Genomic DNA, 24,314 nt, shown 5'->3' with positions numbered 1-24,314 from the left:
CTTTGTGTTAGACATTTTATCTGATACAAATATAATTTCACTGTTTTCAATCAAGTCTTCAGAGTTTTATATACAAGATGGACATCGGTATCTCTTAACTGACGAAATGTTTTTATGAAATTCCAACAGTTAAACAAATTGTACAGAATATTAATGTCATGTTCTTTCAGACTGTCAAAAAACCTACGATAGGAATTCAAGAATAAGAAATCCTGTATTGTGTGCAGAAAAGGCGACAATTATAGCAAAAAAAAAAAAAAAAAATGTTACCTTTCAAGCTGTTTTTTCTAGGACTAGGTTACATTATTATTATTGTTTATTTATTTTGAAGTGAAACATCTTATGCGAGGACTTTGAAATCCTGATCCTCAAGCTTTTTGTGTGACGGAAGTGACGTAGTTGTTTTTTAATTGTCGCCAAAAACAATGAAAAATAATAGTAATTTAAAAGTTAGTTTTGTTAATAAATTTAGCAAATTAATTTCCTGGCTGACATTAAGCAAGCATATAACTCATCAGTTTAAAGAGTAGGGTAGACCGGTGCACATTTACGCGGATTTTCTTCAATGAATTTCCTCATTTTTATGTTTTAACTTAGGAAATTTTCGACATTGCGGTTTGATGAAGCAGTTAATGGAGTCAAAACTGGTACATTCAATTGTTGCTCATTTTTAGCTGTTAAAAAAATTATTTTTGAGTCGAAGTCGGTTGCGTAAACTTGTCCCGGACACGGGGCACGTTTACGCATACTTATTTTGACACCTAAATAGTTCTGTTAGTGTTTTGAACATAATGTCTTACCATAGTTAAAATAAAGAAAATTTATTACAGACTGAATAGTGTATAAAGTAAAAGCTGAACGGGAATGAAGACAGCACTACAATGTTGTAAGCTATAATGTACGAATTTCTCACTCAATTAAAATAGTGATTTTCAAAACTAAATAACCTGAAAATCCTAAAAAGTTTTGAGACAGAGCGGAGCAAAAAAACATCAAGGCAAGTTTAGAAGTAAGACACAGTAAAAACGTGCGAAAAAGGTGCTCAGACGTCAACGCGTAAACTTGCCCCGTCGCCAAGTCTGGATTTATTTTTAACGCGTAAAAAAATTGACAACGTTTCAGTTCATGCAAATACAATGATCAAAAAAGGAAAAAATTCTGCTGATTTTTATATATTTGTTCTTTTTTAACTAAGTGTTATTTATTCACAATAAGCTTCAAAACGTTTAACTCAAAATTTACTCGACTCGGTAGAAAACAGATTATTCCTTCTACATGCTGTACTGAAGCTCGACTGAGGCTCAAAAACTTATGAATATATGCTAGGGAGCAGATCAGTCAGTTATGACTGTTAGCTCTCGAGTTATAATTCGTTTTGAAAAAAGCCTTGCGTGCTTGCCCCATGCGTAAACGTGCCGCGGTCTACGCTATAATCCACGTTGCTTGAAATCAGTTTGTTAAGTTTTACTAACAAAATTAACTTTATAATTACTAATATTTTTCATTATTCTTGGTAATAATTAAAAAGCGGATTTCTAGTATTGCTTAGTTTTCTCGTTGCTTATAATCTATTTTCTTCATTAAAATATACAATTTTGTTGTGAATATGCCTAAGTCAGGCGCAGAAACAGCAAGATCACGGCGTGAGAGGAAACGTGCGAACGTGCGGGTGAAGTGACAGTTCAGAATGCAAAAAAAAAAAAAAAAAAAAAAAAAAAAAAAGTAAGATAAAAGTTTCACTACTATCGTGAGTCTTTATGACCCACAATTTGTTGTCACTATTTTCTAATACATGGCAGCCAGAGAAGACAACTTCGCTACAGAATCGACCATTGAAAAAATTAATGCCCAGAAGCAACAAAATACCGCATATGCGCATCAAATGAAAACAAAACTTTTTTTTTTCTGATCGTATTAAATTTAATTAACAGCTGACCTGAGCCTACAGACAAAAACTGGGACAGTCACCAGACAAAAAGTCGACTCAACGACAAAATGAACTGTCACAAAAATATTCATTAGCTGAAAGAAATCATTCCCCACCTGCCAATCTTTCGAGAAACAGGACGAAGAAGGATATAATATCTTATCATGCCTAGACCAACTGCCAAGATTTAACTACCTGGAGAGGGAAAAAAAGCTGGGAAATTTCTGATTGTTATCGGCAACTTCGGATGCTAATCAGATCTGAAGAGATGAGGAGGAACAAAGTGTCAAACTTCTGGTTATCCCCCCCCCCCTCCCGTCGAGTTACCAGTTTAAAACGTGACGGTGAGGCAAACCACAGCAAGACACAGAAGAGAGAAGTTGTATGGTGTTACATATGATTTTTTAATAAAATTCCTTTTCATTTCACTGCTCAATGGATCTAAACTAGGATTCTTAAAGCTTTCTGTCAGTACTAACTGCGAAGAGTTAAATCTAGTTGTTCCTCTTTTTATTGGGGAAACTTCGTTATCTTTTCCCTAATTAAGTACCTAGAAATGGGGTCAATAGGGTCAAAACTGCCCTGAAGAGAGAAATGATTGAAATTTCATTGTTTTACAAAAGAACAATAAATAAATAAATAAATAAATAAATAAATAAATAAATAAATAAATAAATAAATAAATAAATAAATAAATATATATATATATATATATATATATATATATATATATATATATATATATATATATATATATACACACATTGAACAATTCTACTTCTTTTACTGCAAGCTATGTATTTCTATAAACAATCAAATTCGATCAACTGGAGATCTTTCGTTTGGTATGCAGTGTAAACAGTTCATGAAAGTGTTAATTTCAGATTCCAATGGCTAACATTATATATATATATATAGAATATTTATAATATAACTTATTTTATTAGTCAAAGATCAAAATTAATTGAGTTAAAAAATAAACTAGATTTAATTTTAACGTAAATCATGCCCTCTGCCCTAAGAAAAAAGTTTTGGTTAAAATTAAACTATAGATTAAACTAACATGTATCCATGTTTAACATAAGATGTCCTTAAATATGCATATACGGCAACGGAAAATTCTAAAAAATGTCATTGCTTTCCAAAAAACAAATGACCTTCCCTAAACGTACTCTGTTCAACTTTTTGAAAAAACTGTTGCTTTTAAAAATAACATAAAACAGGAATGTCCAGGGGGGGGGGAGCTCTCACTCTGAGGGGGGATTTTCAGCATTTAACGGAGGTGCACCAATGCTCTTGGACAGTGGTGTAGCGAGAATTTTTTCATAGGGATAGGTGGTCGTGGGTGTTCATGTGAAATTTTACGAAATTAAAGGCCGAAAAGCGCAATTTTAGGCCCTTGCATTATGTGTTCATTCATATAATTTTATTGACTCATGAGAGAATCAGTGGCGGATACAAGGGTTGGTGGTCATGGGGGTCATGACCCCCCCCCCCAACCAAGGGGAAATTTTTGAATGTTGGCATGAAAAAATAAAATAAATGTCGAAACCATGAGAAAGAGTAAATATCTTTTTGAATTCAATTTTTTTTGGGCATTACATGAAGTGGTGGATGCAAAGAGAGGGGGGGAGGTAATGGGAGTCGTGAACCCTCCACCCCACCCCCTAATCTGTGACAACACTTTTTAATCTGTTATACAAGGAAGGTTCATTGCATTTGAGCAGTGGAAATGACTGCTTGAAAAAGAAAGAAATTAAAACCTTACCGAAACCACAAGCGAGTGTAAATAATTTTTGAATTCCGTTTTTTTTGGGGGGGGGGAGGGGGGGTGTTACATGTCACTTTTCTATTTATATGATTTATATGTCGGCGGTAGAATAGCTCTACTTGAGACAGTCTCTTCTTCGCGGCAGCTGTCTTTAGGCGCCAGTGTAATGAAATGTAACAAAGAAGTGTTTGCCGCCCGATTTCTTTTGGAACAAATTTAATCGCCGATAGTTATTGCAATGTGTAAACATTTTTTATGTTTATAGTCTCTCTGGATCAGCGGTTCCCAACCTTTTCCCCCTTCCGAACTGCGGAATAGTTGGCGAATCCCTTGGGTACTAGGTAACAAGTAACAGGCAAAAAAAAAAAAAAAAAAAAAAAAAACGCGCGCACACACAAATAACTGCACATAGACAAAAAAATTTGTGAGATTTTTTTTTAGTTTGATGCTGCTGCATTCTTTATAACAAGAACGGAAACATAATTGCAAATTAGAACTTCAAATATTGCTACGAACTAAAATTATTGTCAAGGGGGCCCAAAGAAAAAAATCTCTTATTTGTTGTTGAAAATTCTTCTTAAAAATTTAATCTCTTTTGCAAATCCCAAAACCACTCCAAGTTCAGTCTGTATTTAATATTAAAAGTTATATCATGGATAATTTTGGCATTTACTGAAAGGGGCAAAGTTAAGCCACACCTTCTATAATTTATCATATACTATATGTCTTCTGCTTTTGAAATGTATATACCGTATTGTGATACGAGATACTACGAAATTTAGCATAGCTGTGCATATAAATATTTCATTGCTTCATTAAACAGAATAAGCGGAAATTAGGGGAGGGGGCATAAAATGAATTTCGCCCCCAGTGTCTTCAAATATCTTAGTCAGCCCGGGGGGGGGAGGGGGGACGGCAGGCTGAACTAGAAATGCGCCCCAGCTCCAATATCAGAATGATCGGACGCTGCCCTAGAGTACATTTAGTACATTTGTCTCTATCCTCACTAAATCAGAAGTCAATTAAAAAATGATCTTCAAAATACTTTTCAGGGAACTATCATATTAATTTAATAAACTTTTTTCTTACAGTAAAATGAGAAAAATCTTGGTTTAAGTCTTCTTGAAAAGGACTACGAGCCTGGTTGTATAATAAAGATTTACTGCTTATCGTTTGATTGCCTTGCCGACTTAACGTCGGGCAAGAAATGTCAAATTTTAGTGTCGAGTTTGTCCAAAACCTCGTTATACGAGGGTTCCGGTAAATTAGCTTATCGAATTAGACGGAAACTACACTGTTAAAAATTTTCCGGAAAGTTTACAGTAATTGTTACTGGCATCCATGTTGCCAGTAACTATTACCGTAAAAATCAAATGTTACTGTAAAATTATGCGGTTTCCTCGGTAGGCCACAGCAAGCCATTGGAGGTGGGATCACTTATTTCTCCGGTATAAATTACCGTAAAAATCAGCGATGCTGTAAGTCTGCCATTTTACAGTAACTATTACCAGAAAATCTTCCTGAATTTTTAACAGTGTATGCTGACAAAACATTGTTGTCTTTTTAGAGAATTGAAAAATTCTAATGAACCCAAAACCGATGGAAGCATATCCAGACTTTAAGACTGCGACGTTTTCATTCGCCTCTGATTTTTCTACAATTGAAAAGAATTGGTGAGTACTATAAATCAAAATGTCCCACTTATATTCATAAAATATTTAATTTTAAAGAAGATTTTTGCCGCATTTTTTACTGTTATATTTAGTACATTTTTACTATTCTATTGTATTTCTCTGCATACAAGATAGGTGTGTGTCCTGTGTCGAGTATTATGCTAATTTTTAATCAATATCTAAATGTATCATGTCCATAAAATATTTAATTTTGATTAGATTTTCGCAGTAGTTATTTATTGTATTGTGTTGGCTGGTGTGAATACTAGTTCCCTAAACAGGTTATAATACAACTTAACTAGGTCATTTTAATGTATTGACTTATTATTAAGTTTAATTATAATAGTTAAAATTAATTAGGTTTTTAACCAACTAATGGTCGATTTTGTGCTTTTGTTCACACCTAAAGAAACTTAACTTAAAAATTATCGTACGTAAGACTACATTCTTGAGCATGACCCCCCCCTCCTAAAAATGAAATCCTGTATCCGACCCTGCGGGAGAGGGGGTTTAAAGTCCCTATCCCCCACCTTGGTTGCACCAATGCATGCCCCCCCCCTTCCAGCAGTGGTGCCCCACCTCTGCAGAAAGATATACTTTTTTTTCTAGCATGACGGGGATTGGTTGTTGTTTAACCATTTAGCTGATAAAACATTCGATTTTTTTTTTTTTTTGCAGTAACTCAAAGCTTCAAATTCTCCTCAAAGATAACTTGGCAGACATGTCCCACGAAAGGCCGTAGGGAGTGAGCGAGGCTCAAGGTCTTGTCACGTAGAAGTGGTTGACATCGAATGTCAATTTGTCGCCTGCTATCTTGTGTCTTCGAGTCGTAAACGGTGTCGAGGATCAGGGCGAGGTTCGTTACTGGAACAAGAGATACAAATAAACATTGCGACATGATGATAGAGCATCAAATTGCTGTCTCAACGACTGTTATTAAGAGAAAAACATATGGGTTTGCGCCTCTGGACCATCGGAAGTAGCGCCCTAGGTGATCATGTATCATAGCTTGTAAAAATGGCGAAGGAACACTCGCAGCAAAATATCATTTCCGGTTGGTCAATGATTTAGTTTCTGATGTTATGTTTGAAGATGATTTTTTATTTCGTATGTTGGCATTCTCTTTATATGGCATCCGCCAAAAGCGCTAAAAGCACATTAAAAGGAATTTTATCAGTTTAAGTTATTTATTATTATTTTTTTAAATGCTGGATTACTGCTTAGAATTCTTGAAGAGAACATTATTTATAGTAGGTCAATAATCTACCTTCTGTTTTGCAGATTATTTTCTGTTTATCACGGCAGCCATTCTCTTTTTACGGAATCCTTAAATTCTAGGAAGAGCTGAAAACACATTATAAGGAGTTGTACCGGTTAAAGTAAAATTTATTTGAAAACAATGGCGGAGGACTGCTTGGAAGAAGGTAGGTGCGCCAAATAAGGCCGACCTCAGGATTAGAGCCTAATATTTCGCTCATTTTTGTTTCATTTGGCTCCAGTTTTTATACATTCATCAAATAATTCATAAAATATAAGAAAAAAAATCCAAACTTGTGAAAAATTAAGATTGATTTATTTTTGTCACCAGTTATGGTTATCACCACAAAAAATGGAGAATTGGTCTTATTGTTGTAGAAACAGAGGTCTCTTTTGAGGCGAACACTGAAAAAACGCCAAATGTGCAATCATAATTTTAAAAAATTGAAAAAATCTTTATTGCCAACATAAAAACATTTCATACCACATTTCATAAACTCAAAAACATTATCGAAAATTCTTTATTTAGTTCAATGGAAAGGAGAAAGATGAATCGTGACATTAAGGGAACTGATAAGACGTTATTTTCTGTTTTTTTTTTTTGGTCACACCCTGCGCATAGTCCCTATATGCAGCATAAGAACATTCCGCACGATCCTTCGGTTTAGTAAGGACACTGGAGTCATAAAAATGCAAATCATGGCCTTATATGATACATTCTACTTTTCTTGGGTTATCAAATCACAGGAAAAACACATTGAATAATAATAATAATAACATAAAATAATAATATATTAATAAAAAAAAATTGTAAAATGCTTAAAATTAAAGTGAGTTTTTCTAGTTAAATTCCAAACTGGGTTTTGCATATCCAAGCACTAGTACACACTTTAAAATATCTTCTTTAATATTAAAGTAGTGCAACTCATGGCACTGAAACATACATTAATATTAAAAAAAAGACTTAAATCACGCAATTTGCCGCCTCTAAAATTAAATTGAATTTCTTGTTTAATTCCGAACTGTGTTTTGCATATCCAAGCACTGGTACACACTCTAAATTACTTTTTTTTTTCGCATAGAAACAGTGAATCTTACGGCGCTGAAACAGATATTCATACTTAAAAAAAAAAAAAAAAAATCGAAACGTGCTGCCCCTGAAACCTGCCGCCCTAGGCGACCGCCTAGGTCGCCTACCCCAGGAGCCGGGCCTGCATCAGCTACATAAATTAGGCTTTCTAGAACAACCTTTTTTTTGTTTCAGTAATTTACAGTGAAACAAAATTTACAGTAAAATAAGATCAGGCAATTTTGACAAGACAATTTATTGATCACTTCTTGAAATAATATATGAGGGAAATTTTTTGCATATAAAACAGGCGCTTTTTTTTTTACTAACAAACAATGCTTTGTACTGTTTTCCCCAAGGTTAACTGGAGCTCAAATGCGTCAAATGATCTAAACTAAAATTGTTACACACATTTCTATCTTTAATGAGTGCTTTCATTAATTTCTTACTTTTCTTAACCGTAACATGCTGTTGCATTTCAATAGACAGTACCCAAAGCGACAGAGAATTAAAATTGCGTTAGTAATTCCTTCATACTTACCGCGTGTAATTTTCTGTTTCAGTCTGAAATAGTTGAATTAAAAAGCGTAGTTTCAAATGCATTCATCTCATCAGTACGTTCTTGTGATATTAAACTTCAAAGTAATTAAACAAACACAGCACATAAATGAAAAAAAAAAAGAAAAAAAGAGAAGAATAAAAAGAAAATGATAAATGAATGAAGCATTTGAATTATTTTACAAATGGTCTTACAGTAACCTAATTGCATTTAGGGTTACATAATTTTCTTTTTTGCAGAAAAACGTTCCTCCATTTAAATGCTACTTGCTTCACAGGTAATAGTTAAATTAACATTGTAATCTAACTTTCTTCTTCCACATTGCTTCAAAAACTATTAACTCGTGATTTAAATTGCGCTGTCAAGCTATGCGTCATGCATTTAATATAGTCCAATGATAATTTTCTACACAACACATCAAGAATTAATCTTGGAATTTCACCAAACTGATAAATTTCTGAAGCTCTTATCACACGCAGCGAAAGCCGCATAGAATACCAATGCCAGCCGAATAAAATCAAACCAGAAAAGAAAGAACTAATCGCCCAAGCTGTTAAAATTCTCACACAACGTTGTGAAAAAAAGATGAATAAAAAACCAAATCAAATGTAACGCCAGACAAACGGTTGGAGGAAAAGGAAAAAGCAGAAAAAAAATCTTGGAATATGGCAATGATTGACAGTTATGTTGTGTTCGTTGCCGTAGCAACGGAAGCTGTTGCGCATTGATAAGCGACGCGTCATATCGTCTGCCAATCATGTCTCCCGACGGGAGGGGCTGTGTCACGTAGTAATAGCAAAAATGTATAATGGTACGCGATCTGTGTATAAAAACATTGCTTTAGTAAATGGATGATTCGAGGGGGAGTCTTTTTTTCTCTGTCCACAATTTATCAGCAGCTTCGGATATTATTGGAAATAGAATTTTTGCTTCGTAATATCATTGGATAATGTTTTTCGCAGAGTGGAGGGTTATCTTTTGGCAGAGTGATAGATTTAAACATTCGGGTAGCCCTTTGCAGGATCCCTTTGTTTTATTATTCGCAAAATAAACGTTTTGAGAATTAGGCATATAGTTTAAATTACTTCCAAAAATTGCCTTATTCGGCAAATTTTGTTCGATGATTTGGCAAAATCGTCATTAGGGAAAATTTGGAGCTCCATTCGGCAAATTAAGAATTTCAGCCCTCCCAAAAATTTGAGTTCGGGGCATCCCTGTTCAAGATGAAGTCACGCAGCATTCATATGAAAAGCTAGTTAAGCTTTGGAAAAATGTTACTTTTACAATCATAGATCCAAAGATATATCGGCTGAGTGGTGTGATGGTAAGATGTTGGCCTCATATGCCATTGATCCGGGGTTCAGACTTCAGACCCGTGGTGAACAGTCGGTGGGTTTTCGAGATGCAGAAAATCGTCAGCGCCCATGCCGTATGATTGCGCGGAATTTTTTGATTGTGAGGAATTTAAAATTTCCCTTGTGTATTTGTTTTTCTGTTAATGCCCTCGCCAAAATTAAATCCGTAATGTAGTTTCGCATCGAAAACAGCTCATATGCCTCCACCTGGTGGAAATCTGACGTCAAAATTATCTGTGCCATTGACATTCGCGCCATAAGGGTGTCACATGAAGACTTTTTGCCATATCGGGGGCAATAGTCGTTGCCATAGTAATCTGAAAAATCAGAGTAACATCAACTTTGGTCTAAGATAAAAAGCAATTCGTGATTGCTCAATAATAGTACTGAAAGTTAAAGAAATACAAGTTCAACATCTTAATAATCATTTGTATCTAGTGAACGATCACTAACTTCAGTGCTATCTGCGGTAACATTTACACCAGACTCAGTGGTTCCTCGGAAGATTTACTTTTTATCTTACACTTGGATCATTACTTTCAAATTCAAATGGGTATATTATCGAGTCTCATTCACTGGGTGCAACGCTAAAGTGAAGTTAAAATTCAATGATTTATCCATTTTTATTTTAAATTTTTAGTTTTAACTAATTATAGTGAAGCTATATGTTGCATAATGCATAACTATTTCTCAAACCAACAGCGTACATGAAATCGTGTTATAGTTTCTTAAGTAAGAAAGTTTGCATTTTTAAGAAAGGATTTTTTTGACTCTTGTTACTATTAAGCTGTTCATAACTTGAGATAAAATTTTGAATAAGAAACCACAAAAACAAAGAGTTTCTTGTAAATGTGTATTTTATGCACGTAAGATCTTAAGAATGATTTCGTGCTTGAAATGGAACGCAAAAGGAAATGCAAAATTGAGAATAAATGCTAGAAACTGAATTTCTTCTTATTATTATTCGATTGAAGCAGACAACGACGAGATGGAGCGTAAAATTCAGATGGTGTTTCATTGCGCAGCGCAAAGTTTGTTTTAAAACAGAAATACACTGTCGTTCATTCTTCTCAACAAAATTCAAAACGCTTCAAATAATAATTTTGTAAAGTGATTGCAACTCTTCAATCAATTTATCAATTTTCAGAGTGAAGAATTTTTTTGTATTTATTTATATTTACAAATTTACATTTACTTTTTGCTCTTTTGTTTATTTTTCCTATACAAAATAAGAGAGGAAGGTAGAAAATATTTGATTTTATGATATAAGAAAACCAGAAAACTTTTTACGCACATAAAAAATCCTCTTCGAATCAAGAATAAGAAACAAACTTTAAATAAATAATGTTGGGGAAATAATGTTGATATGTTAAATAAATTCTAATTTAGAAGGTGTACCAATAGTTTCAAATAAAGTTTAAAAATTTTAGAGTGCAACAATCAGAGAAGGGACAAATATTACATTCAGAAGAGTTTACTTCTGAAAAATTGACCAAAATTTTTGTGTGGTTTAACATTTAACGAATGCTTTTGCGTAGTCGAATAAACGAATTTCAAAGTGTAGGATCATTTCTAGGAAATAGGTTAAAAGTTTTGATGGTATAGTCGCAAATATCGTTAATTATACTGCAATTCGCATTCCTAGATCAACTAGGATTGTGGTTCGACTTAATAGTATTTCGGCCATCAAGATCATTTAATTGTTTCTGTAGCAATTAGCTAACAAAAAATATTCTTTCAAATTATACAATCATTAGGGTATAACTTTGAGCCATGTGGATAAACTTTGCACTATTTTATGTTTTCTTACAAGATAAATTGGCAACATTGAACACAGCTCAGTGTTTGATCCAATTATGCTGAAGATACTGTTGGAAACTACCCCGGAATACTGGTTTGAAGTTGTTGAAATCTTACGTCCTACATCTTAATATTTTATGCAATATAAGAAATTATGTCATTTTATTCTGCGAAATAAAAATGGGGCGCTTTTAACATTTATAAATTTTAGTTATCTGGTTCAAAGATGCTCAACTTTTATTTAAAAAAAAAAATAATTTATTTTACACCACCTTTCTGGCATGGTTCAAAATTATCGTAACTCTCTGGAAAACTTTCAACTAGTTTAATAGTGGGAGAGAATCGAGAGAACGGTACAGTTGCATTTCTATGCCAAAACAAATTAAGAAAAAATATTGCCAGCTTGTCCAGAAGATGCAAAAGCAAGAGTCTAAAACTGCTACATCCACTGAACAAGCTAAAAACATTTTGTTTTCACATTTTATAACAGCATATAAATGCAGCTGTCCCATTCTTCCCGGTGCTTCCCTAATTCATTTTAAACGGTTTTATAATTACTATTTCCTAATTTTTTGTAAATATACAGTTTTAGGAGTTTTTCTTCAAATTCATGCCAATAATTATAATGATACTTACATACAGTGCTGGCCAAATTATTAGACTAAAGAGTTTTTTTTTTTGTTTTTAGTACACTATTTGTACTAAATTACTATTTATTTTATTGTTAAAGTACAGTACATACAGTACACTTATTCTTACGTTATTTTAGCATAGTTTAATGTTTGCAGGTGGCGGCACTGTCTGCTTTGTTTATGTTCTTTGTTTATCTACTTACCAGGAACATAACCTCAATCAGCTTAAACAGTTCACTAGTTCTTTTTATTAGTATGTTCTGTTATATTTAAAGTTAGTTTTAAGTAATTAGTGAGTATGTGTATGTGAGTATATATAATAGTGAGTATAAACAATTTTTTACCTCCTTTTTTAAAAAGTTAAGAAATGGTGTAAACCTTGTGAAAAGTATGCCAAAAAGACTCAAAATGCTTATCAAGAACAAGGGAATGCATACTAAATATTAGATAATTATTTCACTGTTCGTTAATGTGTCTATAGTTATGTAATCAATAAAGAATTTGCTTTTAAAACAGTCTTAGTCTAATAATTTGGCCAGCACTGTATATAGACAGTGCATTTAAAAATAGAGAAATTGGGGATCAAAGTTACCCAAGATAGATGCACTGCTTTCGACACTTTTACAAAAAAGCTTTATTAGAGGCTGTCCATATATATAAATGATGTCACACTTTTTTCAACGAATTTGACTCTCTCCCTTTTGTCACATCTCACGCTGTTTTACATAAACATATTGCCTTAAAAATAGTCACACTTCTTCTAACCCCTTCCCGCCTTTTCATCACAAACTCACCTTTTCACGAACCTCCCACCTAACCCAAAACGTGACATCATTTGTGGACGACCCCTTATCAAAAACAATGTCAAATATACTTACGAAACTGTGTTTGTTGAATATGTTCTATGCCAAAACAAATTAAGAAAAAATATTGCTAGCTTGTCCAGAAGATGCAAAAGCAAGAGTCTAAAACTGCTACATCCACTGAACAAGCTAAAAACATTTTGTTTTCATATTTTATAACAGCATATATAGCCTTAAAAATAGTCACACTTCTTCTAACCCCTTCCCTCCCTTTCATCACAAACTCACCTTTTCACGAACCCCCCACCTAACCCAAAACGTGACATCATTTGTGGACAACCCCTTATCAAAAACAATGTCAAATATACTTACGAAACTGTGTTTGTTGGATATGTTGTTTGTGATCTTGAGTTTGTGGAAAGAGACAACTTTTTGCATCCATTGCTCTCCCGTGGAAGGACTGTCGGGATGGATGTACATTCTTTTGGGCATTTCCGGGTCTGCTTTTCCGGCCACCACCCACCTGCTATTATGGAATTTGTAACGACAGTCGTCTGCTGCCACAATGTCCATCAAAAGAATGTACTTGGCTTTCTTGTCCAGACCACTGACACGAACCTTGTAAGCAGGAAACATGCGCCTGGAAGCAAAGAGAAAAATTTCTAACATAAGTATCGGATGGATTTTCGTATGTTACACATTTTATAGAGGAACAATTTTCAAATAAAAGTTCTGGGTGTTCTAGATTTTGGAGCTGTTTTACAGTTAAATGGGCATGCTGATTTTAGAAGTGTATCTAATTTTCTTCCAGGTTAGGTTTTTTCTCTGCACCTTATGTGAATGTGACCCATATGATCACTTTGGGCTCGTATAACGAGAAACTCCACTGCTCTCCTATTGACTGATATCAACCTTTTTCAATTAAAATATATTTAAAACTCCAGACTAGGAATTCTGAATAGTAGCCACTGACTACCAGATTCACAAAAAATGGCAGCCACATTCGACTTTTTATAGCCTATATTTACCTATATATAATTACGTTGCCAAGGTGGAGTAGACTGATGCGCTAAATGTCTCAGGATTGTGGAAGCGTGTTGTTGTAGCACGATTTACGATAAGAATTTTTAAAGAAGAAGCACATAATCGTCAATTTTGGCGACTAAGGCTTGATTTTTTGGTAGCCGTTTTCAATGAAATGTTCGCCGTGTGTAACGTTTTTCTTTTTTTCCACCAAAAAATATTTTTGGTATTATTTGCGCGAAATTTAAATCCACTTTATCGTCACGGTAAAAAAGAATAAATAAATACATTTTCAGTAAGAATTGTAAAATACATAATTCCGTGTGCTGTGCATCAGAAACATAACACTTATTTTTTTTGTACTGTGTTTGCATGTATGTAATTTAAGCTAAAAAGAACTTTTTTTTAGTCCTATATGTTTAAAAAAATGTTTTACATTTTGTGATTTACTCGCTTTGAACTCAATCTATAGCTTAAAAACTTGATGTGATGGACTAAAACCGAGATCAATTTTTGCACTCAGGGGCCAAAAGCTAGTAAAAACAAGTCACAGATCTGAGCCATCCAAATTACCGTTCCTCAGTTTTATCAATTCACTTGTTAATATATTTCGAACACATATGGGCAAATAGCGGTCCCACGATATTAAAATTTTATTGGGAAGGAAAGTAAGGTTATTATAGTTGGGGCAAAGCTTACTTGGCAGCTTTGTGAAGGCCACGTAGATCTTAATCACACCATTGCGTACGCTGTCAGGTTAGGTTTGCCCCAAAGTTTGGACCACGGTTTAAGTGGAAGCGGTTAATCCACCTTATGCTCTTGTCGAGACACTCCACGGTCTCACGCGCCTACTGAAGAAGTTACATATTTACCGGTCAGATAGGGATCTGAAGACCTTTTAGACTTTTCTAACACAGATCAGGAGCTGAACAACCGCAGATCCAACACCTTTGTCATTTATGCTCTTTCTGTTATACTATTCCATCTCATCTATTAATTAATTACATATTTTTATTTTTTAACGTATCCCATCAGGATAGGCATTTTATGTACTTCTATCTCAAAAGCTTTTTTAAGAAACTCACCAATCTAAAACATTTTACTGGAGCTTTTTTTATTTTAATTTTATTGTTTATTTTATAAGAGTTTTATGGTCACCCTCACGATGAAAATTTTCTTTTTTTCTTTTTTCCTTTTAAATTCTTGTTTTTTTTTCTTTTTTTAAAGACATAAGTAAGCTTTTTATTTACTAATTTTTATTTCTTCCCTCTTTGTTTCTCTTTCTTTTGTTTTCTTTCTTCCATTTCTGCTACAGTGCTATGTAAGTATAACTACGCAATGATTGAAAGACAGAAACTTTGTGAGGGCATTGATCAAATATTTTAACCATTTGATCATCCTTAAAAAAATGTAATAGAACATTGATCAAAGTATAGACACTATATCTTATTAGAACACGTTCCTTGGCTGAATCAATTAAAGGTTCTTTAATAAACTCTTAATATGAAATCGTAGAATCCAGACCTTAATTAATTATATTTATTTATTGATTTATTTTGAGACTTTTAGAAATGTGCCTAGCTCCTTTGGCAGCTAGGATTCTACCCCAAATTCGCCCTCTCCGCATATTCGCCATCCACGGCGCTCACAAAGAAGAAGGCGTGTCTGCTCTGCAGGAGAGTGGGAAACATTGCAAATCAATGAACCATAACTGAATCGTAGGGATTTTTCTTAACGGCAGGGAAAATTTTAGGGAAAAAGGGGTCTATTTACTATTTGGGTTCGAGGTTAGGGGAAACCACGTGATCCGTGAGTTAACATTTTGAATATCAATGCTAAGTACTGGAAAAGTTCGCCGTTAAAATTCAGGATTAAAAATATGTTTTTGTTGTTTTCATGCTATATTTATGGTTTGGGAGAAAGATTTCATCGTGCCGCGCTTCTGTTTGGCACTCGAATGTGGGAATAGGGAATAAAGATCATGTTGTAGCGTAAAATGTAGAAGATTCCATATCTGACATTTGCTCGATCCATAGTCTTAAGAAAAAGCATCATGTAAAAAGTCAATCGGATTCGTCTTAAGCATTCTGTGGTCTTCTATTTAGTTCTCATTTTTGATTCTATTGAATTTTCATAATAGGGCGTCAGAATCAAAGAAAGGTTTTTCAAAAAAAAAAAAAAAAAAATTTAAAAGCCTTTTTTGCTGTCATTTCTGCATCGTTCTTTTGAATATAAAGTTGTTCTGTATAATACGCTACTGCATCGAACAAACTTTGTTACGGAAACATCGATAACAAAATGGGCAGCAAAAGAGAGTGCTAGTATACTTTAAAATCTAACATATTCTATTGCTGACTTTTTTGTTCCATAGGCTACACTTTTTTGGATTGTGACAGGTAGATAAGAATAGTTCTTGTCCAATGTTATTTCAATTATGGTGTTTTGATACTCAAATTTTTACATTAGTTTCATTTGATTTCGTAATGTAATAATCAGGATTATTGATATTGTTTGTTGTTATTGTAAAAAACTCCATTAACAATTGAAGTTGATTTTTTGTTGCATGTTTTGCTGTTTTAAGTTGATGAATTTCATTGAATTCAGAAACAATACTTTACAGTAAAGTACAACCTCAACCAAGATTTCGATTAAATTTAAAACTGAATTCAAATTCTCTTAAATTTCTGCAAAAAACCGCTGTATTTCTCCAGAGTCTACAGTGCCATATCATAACCAACAGCAAAAATGTCAGTGAGTAGAGTACCACAATGATACCAGCATGTTTTTTAAATATAATTGCTCTTTTTTCAACATTATTAATTGGGAGAAACACAAAATTAGCGAACAACATTTGTTGCTCGCCCAGAGGCCATGTCAGCCTAATCGGGAAATAGGGGCCCAGCTTGGAATCTGAGACATATAAATGTACATTGATGACATATAATTGTATGAGAAGAGGGAGACCTGGCGACCGAAATGACAAGGGGCCCGCATCGGCTCTATGCCGCCCTACGCTCACCAAAATAGGGTCGATCCCCGACTGGAATTGGGTCCGGTTTGCGGCCCCTTCATAAAAATCTGCATTGTAAAAGCGGCAGTTTCACAAAATTCCACATCGTAAAAGCGGCTCATTCACAAAAATTTGCATCATGAACTAAATTCAAGATTTAGGGTCAACCCTTGCCACATGGTGATCCAATGAGACAAAGTGGCAACCTCCAAAAAACGGTTTTTGTGATTCTATCACTAAGACATTAACAATTCTCTTCTTATACTTCATATTGTGAATGAGCATCATTTTGCCATGCCCAAATATAACCTGGCAATTCACAGTAACTTCGTTCTCAAAAACAAAGAAAATTTAGAAAAATATTTTGTTTTTTAACAAAATGGGGACCCAGAAAATAAAACTTGGATCGACACCTTAAACATTTTCTGAAAATTTAATAAGTTTTCAAAATTATTGTCAAAGTAAGGGGCCATTCAGTAACTACGTAAGGATGATTTTGGCAATTTTTGACCCCCCTCCCCATGTAAGGGTAAGTAAGATTTTCACCCCCCCCCCCCCCATCTTACGTAAGATTCCACTTCGTTATTCAAAATAATAAAATAACGAATCGTACATCACTGGAAACGTTATTAAATTCACTATTATTAATTTTTTTAAAAACATTTTTGAGCAAAGAAATATTTACTAAAAGAAATCGTGACTGAATGTTTTTTCGACAAATTCTTTTTTGAATATGATTCGATACTAAATAAGGCATACCATACACAGTTCGATTCTTTTATTATATTTTACACTATTAGTTATTTGAAAACAAGTAAGAAATATCTCATCCTAATACATTTTTAACATTGTAGAAGCAAATGAAATATGATCCCTGCCAAACCACTAGACCGCGCGATTTCTAATATAAAATATCGACTTAAAAATATTACGTAAGAATGGGTTTGACCCCTCCCCCCAAGTAAGGGTATGTAGAGATTTTTCCAACACCCCTTCCCCCTCGGGACCCTTACATAATTAATGAATGGCCCCTAATCTCATTGAGCGGAGACTAGCGTATATGTATACAGGCATCCCTCATATCACACGGTGCTTCTATAACACGGTTTCGATATTACACAGAACAAAATTTTAATTTAATACTACACGGTTTCAATATAACACGAATTTCAAAAGATAGAATTTCATTTTTGTATAATACTGTTAAAAAATGTATGATAATAATTCTAAAGCCACCTATAACACTAACTTTTAAATATTTTATTTTCTCATCGGTGTTCTAAAAATAAAAAGACAAAAATTGTTTTGTTTCCAAAATGCATTGTAAGAAAATAATATTAGTACTAAACATAAGCTAAATTTGGCAAACGATAAATAAAAAACGTAGTCTAAACAATATACAATGAAATAAATACAATAATTCCATTTATTTTATTTTTTCTTTTGTTTGGTCGTTGTTGCTCAGACAAACTTTATTGCTATAGAAGAGCTCAGATTTTTTTTCCTTGATAAAATGCGTTTTGTTCTTAGTAAAAAAAGTTGATAGTTTTTTTTTTTTTTTTGAGCTGTATATTCTAGCAGTCAGTTTTCGTTTGTATGTTCTATTTAGTCGAAATTTCAGCTATTATAAAATTTTTACCTTAAGACTTGGTTTCAATATAATACATTAGCATTTAATAAAAATGCTAAATTTGAAGTTGTACGTTTTGTCATTTTTTATGCACTGTACGCTACGTAAGCGAATTCCCCAAATCCTTAAAAACGTTGCGTGATCGGTGTACCTTGCAAACTATGGAATTGGTTATACAACGGATGTGTGTTCTTCGTTATACTAAAATTTTTTTCGTGTGCTTGCCTTCAGTCGCCTAAAGTGACAAAAATCTGGCTTCTGAAAATGTCCGAAGATGTAAGCAGGGCGGCTTTTGCACCAAAAAAGTGGGGGGTCAAAATAAGTTTAGAAGTTAGGGAGCGTGGTCCCTAAAGCTGATTTGTTGTTTTTTCTGAATAATTGGGCTATATTACTGTCTCTTAATATTACTAATTTAATAAATTCCAAAAATGTGGAACATGGCATCAAAAAATCGGACTGTATGGCCACCGCAGGTTTTCCAGTATAATTTTCCGGTTTTTTTCTTTTTTTTCTTTTTTTTTAAGCGATGCGATATAAATATCCTTGGAACAAAGCTAGTTTCCCTCCGCGTCGAGATCGTACGAAATTGACCGCCATTTTTCTAATGCGTACCTCTCTTCAATCCATGTGCAAATGAACACCCACGAGGTGATAAGGGGCTAGGGAGGGGTCAAGGAATCTTAAAACTTTTAGGAATATTTTCTCTCTTTAAGCTCAGTGATAGGGATAAATAATCCCTACGACTTTTCCCTACCTACTTTGTAGGGAAATCACTGAACTGTGATGATGCCTCACCTGATTTCACCTGTCAATCATTTGGATGGCGAAACGCTGGAGAGGGCGAATTGCCGGAGACACGGGCAGCTAGCATGGGAGGGTGTTGGTCAATAAGATGAAAAATATAAAATTTTTGAACTTAGATTCTATTTTGTGTTTTCTTCTTCTAAAATTTGTTTTCCTGGAATATCACTTGCAATGATACTTTTACTCTTTTTATAAGACAATTCTTCATTATTCAATCTTTTTTCTCTTCGGTTTTTGGATATCCTCTGAAACTCTAAGGACCTGAGAAAACACTCAATGCTACACTAGAATAAGAGGGCTCTTTTGTAAGTTTTATCAAAATTTACACATTATTTTGATCTACTTTATCTGAATTCCACTTAGAATCAAAAAGTTAGTTTTTTAATGAGGTAAAAGTACCTGTAAAGTAAATAAACAGCAAGTTGAGAAAACACACACGCCCCTTTCGAATCAGAATTCAAGATAGAGCACAGTAGGACAGTCTCATCAGCTCGCCCCAACTACGACTGCCTCACTGTATCCCGTTCCGCCTTTTTCTTTTAATTCAACATTTCAAGGAGTTCGTTTAAAGACTATCCTAAACGATAATTAGCAACTTAAGTAGAACAATGAAAGTGATCAAATAGCTAATTTTTATTAATAAAAGAAAATGTTATAAATCGATGCATGCGATAGTCAAAAAAAAAAAAAAAAAAAAAAAAAAAAAAAAAAAACATTGCTTGTCTAAAATTTAAAAAATGACGATCATTTAATTGCAAACAAAAGCAACAACATCATAGACTCCACCTGGCCAATTGCTTCAGATTCATAGGTACCTTAGCATCATTTACCGATTGCAATTAAAAAATCCAAAGAAAAAAAAAAGCTTTGTCTCAATGTGCCCTACCCTCCCCTACTTGAAGATTGAAATCTGTTCTTGGTTCCCCTGAAAGTTTGGCAGGTGTGGTAGTGAACATATAAAAAATGATTATTATTTTACTTAAGCAAGAAACTTTTATGAACCACAAGGGGAGTTTTTTTTCCCCGCCCCTTTAAAAAAAAAAAAAAACTTTTCCGAATTTAAAAAAAATTATTAGTTGATACTTGAAATGGAAATTTCCTGGTTCCCCATTTGGAAGGTATATTTGTTAATGATAGAAAATAGAATACGCGCGCGCGCGACTTTTTCATTTTCTTTTCCCCCTTCTTTCTTTCTTGTTCGGTTTCTTTTTTCTTTTCTTTTAGTACTTTATTTTCGCTTCAATTTCTTGTAATTTTTTTCCGCTAAACTTTGAAATTTTGTGAGTGGGTTGGTCAAAAATTCGATTCTACTCAAAATATTTTAAGAGTGCATTGCCCAAAAGATGGATCTTCTAAGAATGCATTCTTTTCTTTCGAAATGATGTTCAACCATCATTCCATCATTTATACCTATTCTAACCTTGTGAAACTTTCAGCATTAGCATTATCACAATGAGCATTTTCATGCGTGCGTAGATTCTGAAACGAACCATGCTATCCGCGTTATGCTCGCTGATCAAAGCGTTACCTTTCCAACCAACCACTGCCGAGAGTTGGCGTGAATATCAACAGCTGAATGCTCTCGGAACAGCACCCCAGAACACAGCCTCTAGAAAAACGACGAACAATAAAAAAGAAGAATGGAACAAAAGGGGAGAACGCCCATTCCCATTCACGAATTACCAACATTCGATTTTTGTCTCGTTTTCTGTAAAAATCAAAGTGGTAATGTCTGCAGGAAAGGTCCAAGGTTCGTCCACAAGAGGAGGAAAAGTATGAATGGTGGTATCACAGCCTGGAATCGTGTGATGTAAAAGAAGGCAATTTGAATTGTCGTCAGGGGTTAGCGTGATTTATATTGTTGTCACACTAGGCGGTCGATTGTGGTTAAAGCGTTTTTCTCTGTCGATAAAGATCGGGGAAATATTGGCATTAATAATGCAAGGAGCAACTGTGTCAATAAAATTATTGCGAGCGAACACGGAGCACGAGATGTTGATGCTTCCATTAGTCTTGTAATATTATAATGCCATTGTGAACGAGTGCCTATCGCGAAGAAGTACAAGATGAGGCAGGAGATATTGTGCAATTTCTAGAGAGGACAAAAAAGCATGAGATAAAATATGATTTCTAATAGTAAAGGAAATGCCGTTTGTGTTAGGAAAAATCGATTTTATTGCTATTAAAAAAATTAAAACGATTACGATACTTCCATTTGCTTATTTTTCATTGGTTACAATTATCCGTAACATTGCCGCCCGCCCTGTCAGAGGAGTCTGACTGCGATAGGGAGATCCCGGGTTCGAATCCCAGCTTGGGCATGGATGTACTTTCTCTCTATTATCCTTTCATTTTGTGAATGAGTTGTGCTGTGAATGGCTGCCCACCCTATAAACGGGTCCTTATAGCATGTGTGTAACTGTTGGAAGTCGGACTTCGCACCAAATTACGGTACAATTGGAAAAGTGAAGCAGCGCGCCCCAAATGGCCAGTCTAGCTGGCACAAGACAACAGCAGCAATATCCTTAGCATTTACCGCACTATGACTGACGTAACATAAACACGATCGAGAAAAAAAAAGTCTACAAATATGGATATTATAAAATTTCAAATTCTTTAAGTGCTGGTATTTACAAACCACTTTAAAAGTTTGTTCAGTTTGGATTTGAATTTGACTAATTTCCGCAGCAACTAGCCGTTGGAGGGTACTGCAAATTACAGTACCTACCAATGTGTAATCAACAAGCATTACCGCAGCGGGTTTTTTCGCTCTTTCCCCACAAAATGTCTATAAGATATTTAACGTGTGAATCCTCAAATGGCATGGTTTCCATTTTCAAAACAGAACTACTATGAGCAATATTCGTTTTAAATTAAACGAAAATGATGTAGTCGCGTACATAGACTTCGGTCTCCCCCCTCCCAAAAAAAAAATTTATAAGTGCGCGCCCCCCCCCCCCAGGATTTTTTTTTAATTTTGACATAGCGGTTTTTTTTTTTGCAGAGTGTGCCCTCATACCTGTTGCGCATCCCTCCCCCGCGGCGGTGGTACTGTGTACGCCACTGAAATGATGCATTGCGATGAACAAAAAAGGGGAATCAAATATTATTTTAATTTTAAACCTAAAGAAAAACGCTAGGAAAAAGTTCTGTGTGTTTGAACGAACACCTAAAATTCTCCAATAGCAACAGCTTTAGTTCCAGCAAAATATCTTGCATTGAAAGAGTTACTGATTCTTCCTGTTGCCACAGTAAGAAATATGTTACTGAATATCCATTGTATGCTGTAAAATTAACGATAATTTCGGGGAGACATTACATAAAAATCGTGGAAGTGAACTATAGGAAAGAGATAAGTTACTTCCACTCGTACTACAGGGTTCAAGTGCAAGGGCGTGCACAGGGGGGGGGGGGGGGAGGGGGAGTGACACCTGTTGTCCCGGGCCCGAGTTTTTTAAAAAGAGTGTCAAGTATATGTAGGGACGTAGGGGTAAAAAATATAGAAGGGGGCCTGTAAAAATCATTTGTGACGGATCCCAAAATTTCTGTGCACGCCCCTGTTCAAATGTGAACAAATGGAAGAAACATGGCAGTTAGTATACAGCTTTATTAAATGTTTTAAAGAAAATATTTTAGCAGTAAACTCACTTTTTTCTTTTGAAAAATAAGATACCATAATAAAATATGGTGCATCATTTTTTCCTTTATCCTTTTTTAGTTAAATCAGCAATATTGCTTAAAGAATTTGCAAGCAAAAAAAAGTTCTGGAATAAAAAAATTTTGAAAAAAAAAAAAAAAATAGAACCGACTTCAAAATTGCTCTAAAAAGTGAAAAATAATTTTATTCTTTAAACACCATCGATAATACTTTTAAACATAATTTTTGAAGTTGGCGCAAAAACGATCGATAAAATCATTCACAGCCATAACTCAACTACAAGTATAAATTTAACCACGTCCAGTTTCTTCACTACCACATGCATTACGCATTGATGACAGCATATTTGAGTAACGATATAAATGTTTCGTTCCTAAGTTTGGATGATTTTTTGATAAAAATATGAACGAAGCATGGTTACAATGGATTTTACTTTTTGTTTTTGCGCCAACTTCAAAAATTATGTTTAAAAGTATTATCGATGGTGTTTAAAGAATAAAATTATTTTTCACTTTTTAGAGCAATTTTGAAATCGGTTCTATTTTTTTTTTTTTCAAAATTTTTTTATTTCATTCTTTTTAGTGTAAATGTAGATATTTCAGTAAAAGTAAAGAAGTTACCTAGCAAGAAGTGCGGCTCTATATCACTGTATTACTTTAGAAAATCCTTTATTCAAAATTATCATTACAATTACTATTAATGTTACAGTTATATGGCACCAAACTTTTATAACAATGAGTTTCATATTGTCGCGTAGATGAAAATAGCGAAGGCAATGTGAAAGCCAAATGAAGCGAATACTCGTTAGTCTCAACTCGAGATTTTTATTCAGAACCACGAATGAACGTTACATCTCCTTATATACAACTTGAAAAAGTGCTGGAACTTTCCAGACTTGAAAAGATACAGAAATTAATAGAACATTCGAGAAAATTCGGGAAACAGTAGAAACGAAATTTTAGTAAAACTCAATTTATCCTAGTCGGGATTTGAACCCGGGTTGCTCGTGTGGGAGACGAGAATTCTACCACTGAGCCACCGTTATCCACGGATGAAACGTGCGAACTTCGCTACAATATCATTTTAATCATTTAATAGGGAAATTTACTGTTTTTTGCAAATAACTTTTTTTCTAAAGAAGAAATATGGTCAAACAAAGTAATGGGACCTAAGTTGAGCCATCCTCTATCCATTAAAAAAAGAATCATCAAAATCGGTTCACTAGGTGAGACGCTATGAGTGGACAAAAAAAAAAAAAAAAACATACATACGGTATGAACTGATAACCGCCTCCTTTTTGAAGTCGGTTAAAAAGAGAACCAGTTTTTGAATTACTCGGCTGA

General features: G+C 34.2%; 1 protein-coding gene across 1 annotated transcript in view; it reads right to left on the bottom strand.

Moving 5' to 3' along the window:
• LOC129219802 (T-box transcription factor TBX3-like) overlaps positions 1-24,314 on the bottom strand; it is a 131,091-nt gene that overhangs the window by 49,177 nt on the left and 57,600 nt on the right. Inside the window, exon 2 of the mRNA XM_054854106.1 lies at positions 13,219-13,486. Coding sequence (XP_054710081.1) covers positions 13,219-13,486 — 268 coding nt within the window. The remainder of the gene's footprint in view (positions 1-13,218; positions 13,487-24,314) is intronic.

Source organism: Uloborus diversus, chromosome 4 (assembly GCF_026930045.1).
Source record: "Uloborus diversus isolate 005 chromosome 4, Udiv.v.3.1, whole genome shotgun sequence".
Lineage (NCBI taxonomy): Eukaryota > Metazoa > Arthropoda > Arachnida > Araneae > Uloboridae > Uloborus > Uloborus diversus.
The sequence above is the reverse complement of the archived record's forward strand: the minus strand, read 5'-3'. Positions and strand labels throughout refer to the sequence as shown.